Source organism: Argentina silus (genome assembly GCF_951799395.1).
Source record: "Argentina silus genome assembly, chromosome: 10".
NCBI lineage: Eukaryota > Metazoa > Chordata > Actinopteri > Argentiniformes > Argentinidae > Argentina > Argentina silus.
This window is the reverse complement of record NC_139664.1, coordinates 21,776,881-21,789,343: the sequence shown is the minus strand read 5'-3', so window position 1 is coordinate 21,789,343 and position 12,463 is coordinate 21,776,881. Positions and strand designations below refer to the sequence as shown.

Here is a 12,463-nt window from a genome sequence, read left to right as displayed (position 1 = left end):
AGATATGAGCTGCTGTTTAACAACACAATGCTTATCCATTAGAATTGCTCAATGATGCTCCCTGGTGGTTGTTTTGCTGAGGTGAAATACCTCAAATAAAACATGTGAAAAAGTCAAGTTGACTCGTTACTGCTGTGGCAGTACCACCGCACTACCATTGCTCAACCATGAACCTTTTAACCTCTCACCTACTGTACCATGCACTTTGAGTAGAGGCACTCTCCCTATGTGTTACCTTCTGCAGCTAACAATAGTTACATTTCCAAAAGCTTGTATAAAATAAATAAATTATGGATGAAATCATTTTAAATACAAGAACAGAACAGTTTGAATTGGGGCAACAAATTTTAACATTTTGAAATGGGGTGAAGACTTTCTATAGGCACTATCTGCTGAGAGAAAGAGAGAGAGAAGGGGGGGTTGTAAATATTTACATGATGTCCTTAAAACAAATCATCAAATTCTATGTAAAATGAGAGACAATACATTTCAACAACAAAAAAGTCACCTCTCATTATGTAAAATATCTTCCCTTTAGGCAATGAGGCCTGACATTCTGATACAAAATAATTACATGAGTGTAGGCCTACATTAAAAAAACTACTTTGAGTCGGATTTGTCTGTAATACTATACCTATTACTATCTCTGAAATTAACCAACCGTAAACCTGTACCCTTAACACTTAATCAAGGGAGGGAGAAAGATTTTATTGGAAAATGACAAGGCCTTCAGTAAGTATTCATCCCCCTGGACCTTTTCCAAATATGACTTTAAAAGAAATGTAATTGTTGTTGTTTTTGTCATTGATCTATACAAAATACCCCATAATGTCATTATGACTATATATATATATATATATATGCTAACCTTGTAGGAATGTTTGAAGAGGTGTGCACCACTTGTTACACCACTGGGAAATAAATCACTATTAGCTAAGTAAGCATATATTAACTACTGGATGTATAGTAGACTATAGGAGTACGGATCCACATTTGTAGCCACTAGGTTTTTGTTATGTTCCAAAACTGTTCCCATGACCTATAAAATGTTCTAGTGAGCTTTTTAGGATGAAACACCAAGGGAATGTTCGGTGAAACCCAAAAGAAATGCATGACAGTGATTTCAACAAGACATATTTTGTGTTTTGAAAGTTATGAGAAGTCGTGATTGGCTCGATGTAGGGTTAGTGTTGCTCAGAGTAGGCATTGTTTGGCTCGTGGTAAGTGTGGGCTGAGTTGGAGTAGATGTGATTTGGCTCATGGTATGCGTGTTCTGGGTTGGAGTAGGTCTGGTTTGGCTCTGGGTAGACCTCTGAGCTGATCAGCTGATTGCGATGTCTGAGCCTGGCTTTCTGACCAACACTCTGGTATAGGAACACGACCACCACAAACTGCAGCACCTGTGGAGAGAAGAGGACTACTCAACACTGGGGCTGAACACGAATAGGGTAGAATTGGGTAGTTAGTCCACCTGAATGTGTGTTGGGGTTATCTGGGCTAGAGTTACAGTCGACCTGAATGCATATTTTGATAAGGTAACATATGCTCCTTGGTTGGTAAAACATGGCACTGGCAACATATAGGCATTTATTATAGTGTTGACTTACCTGAATGAGTATCAGGCTGACGTCCATGCCCACTATCGAAATAATGTTCTCATTCAGCCAACTGCTAATCTTCTCTTCACAGCCCTGGTACAACAAAGAACATACTTTGTAAATAGCCCACACACACAAACACACACACCAACCTCCCTCCTGTATACAGTTAAAATACTCACATCACACGCAACCTATTGCAATCGAGTACAAACCTAGTTTGTTTAACACTAGAAGCCCCGGATGTAACGTCCCATCCTGTGCGTTAGAGTTGTTTGTTTTTGTTTTTGTCATTCTTTTAATTCCTGTGTTTTTCGTTTCTGTCACTTTGTTATCTGCCCTTGTGTATTTTCCCGCTTGTGTAATTGTCTACCCTGCCTTGATTAATTTCACCTGTTCCATCATTCCCTGTGTATTTATTCTTATTCAGTCTCGTTGCCAGTTCGTCTTTGTACCTTGAGTCAAGCGTTCCAGCGATCTTTTCTAGGGTTTTTTGATATTTGATATTATTCCGACTTTGTTTTTTGCCTGCCCCTTTTTGGATTATCTGCCTGTATTTGTTGAAGTGCCTACCCGTGTACTGAACCCAACTTTGCCTACTCCTTTTCTTGATTATCTGTCTCCCCACCATTGTCTACCTGTGTACCGAACTCTTTGCTGAATTCAAATGATTGGATTAAGCTTTTGTCCAGAGTCGTACGATTGAGTCCTCTGCCTTGGTCTACTTCATTATACCGGGCCCTCATTGCTAACCAAAGTATCCAGAGTGAGGTCTGGAGATGTTCATTTGTTGTTAGTGTAATCATGAATTAGATCAATATCATGCAAGAAATAATGCACTGGTTAAGTCAGGACTTAAGACCATCTCTGAACGCACAACACCTTGAACCTTAAAGCAGATGGGCTACAGCAGCAGAAGACCACACTCCTGCCACTCCTGACAGCTAAGAACAGGAAACTGAGGCTACAATTCGCACTGGCTCACCAAAATTGGACAATAGAAAATTGGAAAAACGTTGCCTTGTCTGATGAGTCTCGATTTCTGCTGCGACATTCAGATGGTAGGGTCAGAATTTGGCGTAAACAACATGAAAGCATGGATCCATCCTTGTATCAACGGTTCAGGCTGGTGGTGGTGGTGTAATGGTGTGGGGGATATTTTCATGGCACACTTTGGGCCCCTTAGTACCAATTGAGCATCGTTTAAATGCCACAGCCTATCTGAGTATTGTTGCTGACCATGTCCATCCCTTTATGACCACAGTGTACCCAACTTCTGATGGCTACTTCCAGCAGGATAATGCGCCATGTCACAAAGCCCAAATCATCTCAAACTGGTTTCTTGAACATGACAATGAGTTCACTGTACTCCAATGGCCTCCACAGTCACCAGATCTCAATCCAATAGAGCACCTTTGGGAAGTGGTGGAACGGGAGATTTTCATCATGGATGTGCAGCCGACAAATCTGCAGCAAGTGCGTGATGCTATCATGTCAATATGCACCAAAATCTCTGAGGAATGTTTCCAGCACCTTGTTGAATCTATGCCACAAAGAATTAAGGCAGTTCTGAAGGCAAAAGGGGGTCCAACCTGGTACTAGTAAGGTGTACCTAATGAAGTGGCCGGTGAGTGTATATGTGATATCATTTCCAGTTGCATGGTGGCGCCCCTAATTAGCATACAATTACCAGTTGTCAAAAACACTTACATGTTTTGGGATTTAAACATATTTCACTAGAACAACATATTTTCTATCCGTTTCACTTTGTTTTAAAGGCGAAATCATAATGTATATACAGCGGGTGAAATAAGTATTGAACACATCACCATTTTTCTCAGTAAATATATTTCCAAAGGTACTATTGACATGACATTTTCACCAGATGTTGGTAACAACCCAAGTAATCCATACATACAAAGAAACCAAAACAAATAAGTTCAGAAATTAAGTTATGTGTAATAATGTGAAATGACACAGGGAAAAAGTATTGAACACGCTTACTGATATTTATTTAATACTTTGTACAAAAGCCTTTGTTGGTAATGACAGCTTCAAGACGCCTCCTGTATGGAGAAACTAGTCGCATGCATTGCTCTGGTGTGATTTTGGCCCATTCTTCCACACTAACAGTCTTCAAATCTTGAAGGTCCCGTGCCTCTTCTATGAATCTTGATCTTCAGTTCTTTCCATAGATTTTCAATGGGATTTAAGTCAGGTGATTGGCTGGGCCATTCTAGCAGCTTTATTTTCTTTCTTTGAAACCAATTGAGAGTTTCCTTGGCTGTGTGTTTGGGATCATTGTCTTGCTGAAATGTCCACCCTCATTTCATCTTAATCATCCTGGTAGATGGCAGCAGATTTTGGTCAAGAATGTCTCGGTAAATTTGCCCATTCATCCTTCCTTCGATTATGTGAAGTTTGCCAGTACCGTTTGCTGAAAAGCAGCCCCACACCATGATGTTCCCACCTCCAAACTTCACTGTTGGTATGGTGTTTTTACAGTGATGTGCAGTGCCATTTCTCCTCCAAACATGGTGTGTATTATGGCATCCAAACAGTTCAATTTTGCTCTCATCTGACCACACTATATTCTCCCAGTATTTCACTGGCTTTTCCAAATGTTGTGCAGCAAACTTTAAACGAGCTTCAACATGCTTTTTTTTCAGCAATGGAGTCTTGCGTGGTGAGCGTGCATACAGGCCATGGCGGTGGAGTGCATTACTTACTGTTTTCTTTGAGACAACAGTACCTGCTAATTCCAGGTCTTTTTGAAGCTCTCCACAAGTGGTCCTTGGCTCTTGGACAACTCTTCTGATTATTCTTTTCACTCCTCTGTCAGAAATTTTGCGAGGAGCACCTGATCGAGGCATATTTATGGTGAAATGATTGTCTTTCCACTTCCGTATTATGGCCCCAACAGTGCTCACTGGAACATTCAGAAGCTTAGAAATGCGCCTGTAACCAATGCCATCGTTATGTCTTGCAACAATTAGGTTGCGAAGGTCTTGAGACAGCTCTTTGCTTTTACCCATGTCTTGTGTGACACCTTCGCAATGACACCTTTTTGTAGGCCATCAGTTGGGACTGAACCAGCTGATATTAATTTGCACTGACAAGGGGCTGGATTGCTTTTTAATTACTGATAGATTTCAATTGTTGTCTTGGCTTTCCATGCCTTTTTGCACCTCCCTTTCTTCATGTGTTCAATACTTTTTCCCTGTGTCATTTCACATTATTACACATAACTTAATTTCTGAACGTATTTTTTTTGGTAAGGTGGATAGAGCAATCAGTTTGAGATGAGTTGCTAGCTCCTTACAACTGCACCAACTGTAAACTCACTGGTTTGCTAACTGGCTTGCATTGCAGTTTAGCTAACGTCAAGCTGACAAACTGGTTAGCTGAATGTTTATGACAGCCAGCCAGCCAGCTGCTAATCTGATTTGCTTAATGTCAGACAAAAAGTTTTCATATCAGCCGTGGTACGAGTATCCGCGGTGCCACAAGTGGAATAGCCATTACCTCAAAAATAGAGTAAATGTCATGAGTGGATTTCTCCAAATCAGTGTTCAGTAATACTCTGGCTGAATAATACACTGGCTCTTTCTCGGTCATTATTGGGAGTCAAGACACACAGTTGACATGGTTAGAGAGCTGAGATCAGAACTCAAAATATGAGTCATCAGAACTCAAAATATGTTTAGGGGCACAAGGAACTGAAAATGATGGAGCAAGTCATATATGCAAGAAGGTCTATACACCAGTCATTTGGTAAAGTTAAAACAATTAAAGTGAACATAAAATTGTTTCTTCTTTCAGTGGCTAATCGTCTTTACGCATGCATCAGTAAAGTTCATAGACCAATCCTCTAGCTCTTATGCTCCATCATGCAAACCACATTCAAAACCAATATTGATGTCTCCTGGGTTATAACAAGTATTCCAAATGTCTGTAATCAGGACAAATTTGTCTGTCTTCCTGCACTTTGATCACATAAGCTACTCTAGGGGAAGCAGAGCCGAGGTGAAGCGACGGATGAAGAAAAGGAGATATAAACCGTATCTTCCTTCTATCATCATGGGCAACGTGAGATCTCTGGGCAATAAGATGGAGGAGCTTATGGCACTGGCAAGAGGACAGAGGGAATACCGTGAATGCAGTCTTATGTGTTTTACAGAGACATGGCTGCAGGAGGTTATTCCCGATGCAAACACCACCATAGAGGGTTTTGAGACAGTGCGGGCGGACAGGATTCACTGTCAGTGCAGCAAAAAGCAAGGCATAGGAGTTGCTGTATTTTCAACAACAGATGGTGCAATCCTGGCCATATTCACATGAAGGAAAGCGCCTGTAGCCTGGACATCGAGCTTTTGGCCGTAGGACTTCGGCCATATTATTTGCCACGTGAGTTCTCACAGGTTATTGTTGTGGTCGTATATATCCCCCCTCTGCCAACGCGGAGGCAGCGTGTGAGACTATGCATGCTATTATCGCGAGACTACAGACCCAGCACCCCAGTGCATTCATTGCAACCCCCGGGGATTTTAACCATGTCACCCTGACAAAAACACTGGCAACGTTCTCCCAGTTTGTGAAGTGCTCCACCTGGGAGAACAAAACACTTGACCTGTTATATGCTAATGTGAAGGACGCTTACATCTCTACAGCACTCACCCGCTTGGGCAGATCGGACCACAACCTAGTCCACCTCAAGCCCATGTATGAGCATCTAGTCCAGCAGCACTCTGTGACCACTAGGACTGTGAGGAGATGGACACAGGAGGCTGATGAGGCTCTGCAGGACTGTTTTGAGACAATGGACTGGGAAGTTCTCTGTGAGTCACATGGGAAGGACATTGGTGGTCTTTCACATTGCATCTCGGACTACATTAACTTCTGTGTGGAGAACACCGTACGTACTAGGAGGGTGCGTTGTTTTCCCAACAACAAGCCTTGGATTACAAGTGATCTAAAGGCCCTCCTCAACGACAAGAAGAGAGCCTTCAGGTGTGGAACAGCGTGAGGAATCTCATCGGCTACAAGCAGGCTAATGACCTGCAAGTGCCTGGAGATCTGGACAGGCCCAATAAGTTGAACCAGTTCTTCAACAGGTTTGACTTGGGGGCTCCCTCCCCCCAGCTCCACCAATGACTCTCCACTCTGTCCTTCTCCTTCTCCTCCCCACAGCTCCTCCAGCCCTGCTCAGCTACCGGACCAGCCTCCCCCCCACCCCACCCCGCCCTGTCTGGACCCATTCACACCTCTCACCTACCCCTTTGTCCCAGTACCCTCTCCCTTCCTTCTCCCTTCCCAGCCCCTCTGACTCCATTCACACCTCCCCTCCATTCCCCTCCTCCTCCAGTCCCACTATTTCCTCATTTCACAACTCTTCAGTGCCCCCCATCATTCTACCCCCCAACACCACTGCCACAGCCAATGACCCCTCCACCACCCCCTGCTCCACTGTCTTCATCAGTATGGCTCAGGTGAAGAGAGAGCTGGGGAAACTCCGCACCAGCAAGGCTGCAGGCCCTGATGGTGTGAGCCCGAGGGTGCTCAAAGTCTGCGCGGACCAGCTGTGTGGAGTACTCCAGTACCTCTTTGACTTGAGCCTGAGTCTGGAAAAGGTCCCATCAATGTGGAAAACATCTTGCCTGGTACCAGTACCAAAGAAAAGGAACCCCAGTGTTCAGAATGACTATAGACCGGTAGCCTTGACATCCCACATAATGAAGGCCATGGAAAGACTGGTGCTAGCACACATGAGGCCCCTGATGAAGACATCCTTGGACCCCCTGCAGTTTGCCTATCAGGCAGACATTGGTGTGGATGATGCCATCATCCACCTGTTACACAGAGCTCACTCCCATTTAGTTAATGCTGGCAGCACTGTGAGGGTCGTGTTCTTTGACTTCTCCAGTGCATTTAACACCACACAACCCTTACTACTTGTGGATAAGGTGCTGAGGATGTAGGTGGACTCCCCCATTGTCTCCTGGATTACGAACTACCAGACCAACAGGCCACAGTTTGTAGGGATGTGTGTCGGACTGGGTGGTGAGCAGAACTGGGAGAGGGAGAGGACGTGGAGGTGGTCCAGAGCTACAAGTACCTTGGGGTGCACCTGGAAAATAAACTGCACTGGATTGGTAACACAGATGTCCTGTACAAGAGAGATCAGAGCCGGCTTTATTTCCTGAGGAGGCTCAGGTCCTTTGGTATGTGCAGGACTCTGCTGAACATGTTCTACCAGTCAGTGGTGGCCAGCGCAGTGCTGTACGAGGTGGTATGCTGGGGGGGCAGCATCAAGGAAGGTAACACCAAGAGGCAGAACAAGCTTATTAGGAAAGCTGGTTCTGTCCTCGGTGTCACCCTGGACACTGTGGAGGAGGTGGCCAATAGGAGGATGAGGATCAAACTCCTGGCCATCATGGACAACCCCTCCCATTCCCTACATGACACTGTGGCAGAGCAGAGAAGCCCCTTTAGCAACAGATTACTCCAACCACGTTGCACTAAGGAGCGCTATAGGAGATGTTTTCTGCCTGCTGCAATAAGACTGTACAACTCCTCTTCTGGCTGGCTCGATTGGGGTGATCAGGCTAGGGGCTGTTAAATTATACTGGACTGTTCTTACTGTATAAAATTAACAACGCTACTATGATAAAAACAGACATTTAGGAAAAATCTGGAAAGGACGGGGACATGGGTTTCACAACGGCAGTTATTTTATTATAGTGTCACATCACGCCTGTGATCCCATTGGGATGACTAGTGGTAAAGGTAGACAGCGAGAGAGAGAGATGCAATGCATGTCTGCGTGAACAATGCTGATAAGACAGAGAGTGTGTGTGAGCGTGAATGTTACCTCTGAATGGATGTGTGTTCCATTTCCAAAGAGCAGTGTCTTGTATCCAGAGAGGGTGGGGCAGTCAGAGGAGTTAAAGCAAGAACAGGGGAATACTGTGTGGGTACTCAGATTCAAAGTCCTAATGAATGCGTTCTCCGACCAATCAGAAGGATATTCTCTACCACAGCACTTCCCCTTCAAACACACAAACAATCAAAATGTTAGTACTTTATGTTATTACGATGAAAACATTAACACAGCCTTCCGCCTTCAAACACAAATCCCATCCCTGTTATATTATGGTATAGGCCTACATTTTACATGCCTACAATGAGTTATAGTGCATTATATGTGTGTGCCTCATAGAAAGTGTTCCTGAAAGGCTTACTTGAGAGATGAAAGGCTTACTTGTGTCTTGCCTAAGTTGAATGTGCTTATTGTAAGGCCTGCTATACATGCCTACAATGTGAATTATAAATGAGTATGTGCTCAGTCAGAAAACATAAAAGTACTGTGTAACAGTAATGTCACCACAGGGTACAGGCAGTGTTGGAGAAGCTACTCTGAATGCTTAAACTGATAGTTGAACTACATGTAGTGGAACTACTCCCCAACACTGGGTACAGGGCATATGTTATGCTTTTGTTACATTAGTGTTACAGTATGGGAAAGACATTTTAGTGATTTTACTTACGTAGTGTTGCACATTGTCCAGAAGTTTCCACTCTAATTGTGGGCTGCTCATTCCATATTCAGCAATTATACTGTTCACTGTTGTTGTCAGGGTGTCCCCGATCTGTTAGAGACACATCTGCATGTATGTAGTATGTCTGTTGGAGAACAACTGTCTGTGCTAGAGCACACGTCTGTCTGTCTGAGCATACCTGTGGCTAAACGCCCCCAGTGTCAAAAGATGACCCACCGAATGTAAGCTGCAATCTGTATAAGCAGAAGTCTACGTTTCATGACAACGAACCAGTGCTGATCACTCTGCTTGACCCAAAACTATGCAGCACGCATCCAGTCTCTTGACACCACCACTTGACCAGGTTCAATTGTCAGCGTATGACAAAATAAATTATTTCACATTTGAACATTTATATCATTTTGTTGATATTTGATGTACAACATGAGAACACAGAAATGAATACAGGCATGTTGTAAAACAGAACCCAGTCACCAGTCATTAAGGCGCAGATCTGGCCCACGTCTGTTTTCTGCCGGCATCCAAATGTGGCTGTACAATTTTGTTCCTGGGCCAGCTCTGGCTGCCATTCCTAAGCATTATGTTTGCCATGAAAAGGCCAGACCTTGGCCGGCATGTGGATATGGCCCAGATGCCCGCTCCCATTATCCCTCAAATGTATTCTCGTCATTGCACATGGCATGTACACATTTTTGATTGATTCATGAAAGCTCTCATTTCATCATGTGAAATACATTCAACGTAAACAAAAAAATATTGACACAAGCTGCGCTCTTTGTTTTGTGAGTGCGCTGTGTCCTTATAGTCTCCTGCTGAAATGTGCTGAATCAACTGAGAAACATTATATCGAGTTAATTAAAATACATTTTCTGGTGGTTGTTTTGCCAAGGTGAATTACCTGGGAAAAAAACATGGCAAATAGTCGAGCTGACTACTGACTACTTCTTACTGCCGTCACAGTACTGCAGCGAAAGCGTGAAGCTTTTAAACTCTGACCTACTGTATCAGAGCCACATTCCTTATACCAGAGCTGGCCCATGAGCAAATTTCCAACTCTCACCTAGTACTGGTCCCCCACATTTAGACCAAAAGTGGCCCAGTAATGACAGGAAGGTATCAGGGCCAGTTATCACATCCCAGAGCTGGCCCATGAGGAAAGGGCCAACTCTTACCCAGAACTGGTCAACCGCATTCAGACCAAAGTTGGCGCAGTAACTACAGGAACATATCAGGGCCAGATATCACATCTCAGAGCTGGCCCATGAGCAAAATGCCAACTCTCATCCAGGGCTGGCCCATATAATACTTGCCGTTTCTGGCACTCAGCCACATGTGCCACCACAAGACCAGATCTGGCCCACAATTGGCTGGGAAGTGATTGTATCAAGAGATAACTGGTGAAGTAGAAGTGCAGGATAACTGATTGATCATACAGTTATCAGTAGACATCTAATGTAGACACATCAATTCTTTGACATGAAAGGGTGGGCTCAATGCGTTACTTGGTATGTACTTTATGCCAACTGCTGGCTTAGGGAATTTCTTCTAAGTAAGAGTTATGATGTCTTATGAAGCTAGAATAGTCCTGCCTTTTACATATCTTACTCTCACATAGTAGGACCTACAGTGTTTTCTTCTCTGCGATGTATAATGCAAATGGACACTGACTTACCTTCCCATAATTTAGCAACAAGACGAATGTGACAAAGAGCTGACCAAGGACAATGATGATGAGGAGTCCCATGTACTGAGGAAGAGAAAGAGAACCAAGTTACAAACACACACCCACACACACACACACTAAAATGAACACTCACCAGTATTATGACCCCAACATGAACACTCACCAGTATTATGAATCCAATATGAACACTCACCAGTATTATAATGCAACATGAACACTGACAAGTATTATAACCCCAACATAAACACTGACTAGTATTATAACCCCAACATGAACACTGACTAGTATTATAACCCCAACATGAACACTCATCAGTATTATGACCCCACCATGAACTCTGACTAGTATTATGACCCTAACATGAACACTCACCAGTAGTAAGAGCCACCTGTTCCCCAGATAAGCACCTGCACATCCCAGAGCGGTTACACCAATCACCACCAGACCAATGACAAAGAGTCCCCCAGCAACTATGTTCACCTCCTCTAAAGATATACACAGATACACACACACACACACACACACATACACACATACATACACAACACACACAAACATACATACACACAAAAACCCACACACCTTATGTCAACTATCACTGGAAGTGCCTGCATGTACTTTCATGTGTTATACTTTGATAGATACAAAGCCAGATAAGGGATTGAAACACATTAGGTGACTTGAAACAAAATAAAAATTCGCTAATTGTCACATAGGAACTTGGACGGTTCACTTCCCCTACACATATTAACACATACACACACACACACACACACACACACTTACTAAAACTAAGAACAGCAATGAAACTGCCTTTGTCGAACAAGATCCACGCTGCACATCCAAGCACACTGCATCCCAGAATCTGTGTAGAAAAGTTAGAAAGCTGCATATTACTGTCGCAGAGTTATCTAAATTGACTTGAGACTCTAACTCTAACAACACAAATAAACAATAATAAACATTAAAGGTAGACTCTGAGATATGACATAAATGGGAAAAGAGCGGGGCCACACTATCACAGAGACGATCAACTCCGGCTCACATACCGCGATGGTGCACATGCACTGACCCTAACCCTACCCATGAGACATCTACATTTTTAGCCATGGTTACACCTTTAGAATGTCATGTTCTAGTAAAGCTTTCTTATCTTACCAGAAACACAGCATTGAAAACTGCTGAAAAGAATTTCAGAACTTGTATCTTGTCCTCCACCTTCATGATGGTCCTAATTAGTAGTGCAAAGTCTCTTTCTGTGGAATTAAGACACACACACACACCTTATGTCAACTACCACTGGATGTGCCTGTATGTACACGCATACGCACCCTCACACACACACACATGCTCTCTCGCAATTGTTTCTCTCTGTGTTCATTTTATATGATAGAGCAGAGAGGTTTACCTACGTGCTATACAGTATGTTGTCTGAATGTTGTCCTTGTCTGTTGCTAAAGTAACACCAGCCAAGTCCTCTGTACTTACCTCTCTATCCGCCTGTCTACTTATATGGGAATGAGTAATTACATTCTCAGCAGTGGTCTTTGTACTTTAATCCCCTCTTTGCATAAGCACACTGCTTCCTTTTGAATCACCTTGGGAACAGAGTCCAGTTCCTT

General features: G+C 43.4%; 1 protein-coding gene across 1 annotated transcript; it reads right to left on the bottom strand.

The window, feature by feature from the left end:
* Nucleotides 1–1,184: 1,184 nt before the first annotated feature.
* On the bottom strand, nt 1,185–12,065 carry LOC310811354 (CD82 antigen; the record flags this gene model as incomplete). Its single annotated transcript, XM_083679473.1, has 8 exons — nt 1,185–1,400; nt 1,608–1,691; nt 8,470–8,646; nt 9,146–9,247; nt 10,830–10,904; nt 11,214–11,326; nt 11,628–11,706; nt 12,000–12,065. 8 exons carry the CDS (start codon nt 12,063–12,065, stop codon nt 1,185–1,187), a joined length of 912 nt encoding a protein of 303 aa, XP_083535599.1.
* Between the last annotated feature and the right edge of the window lie 398 nt (nt 12,066–12,463).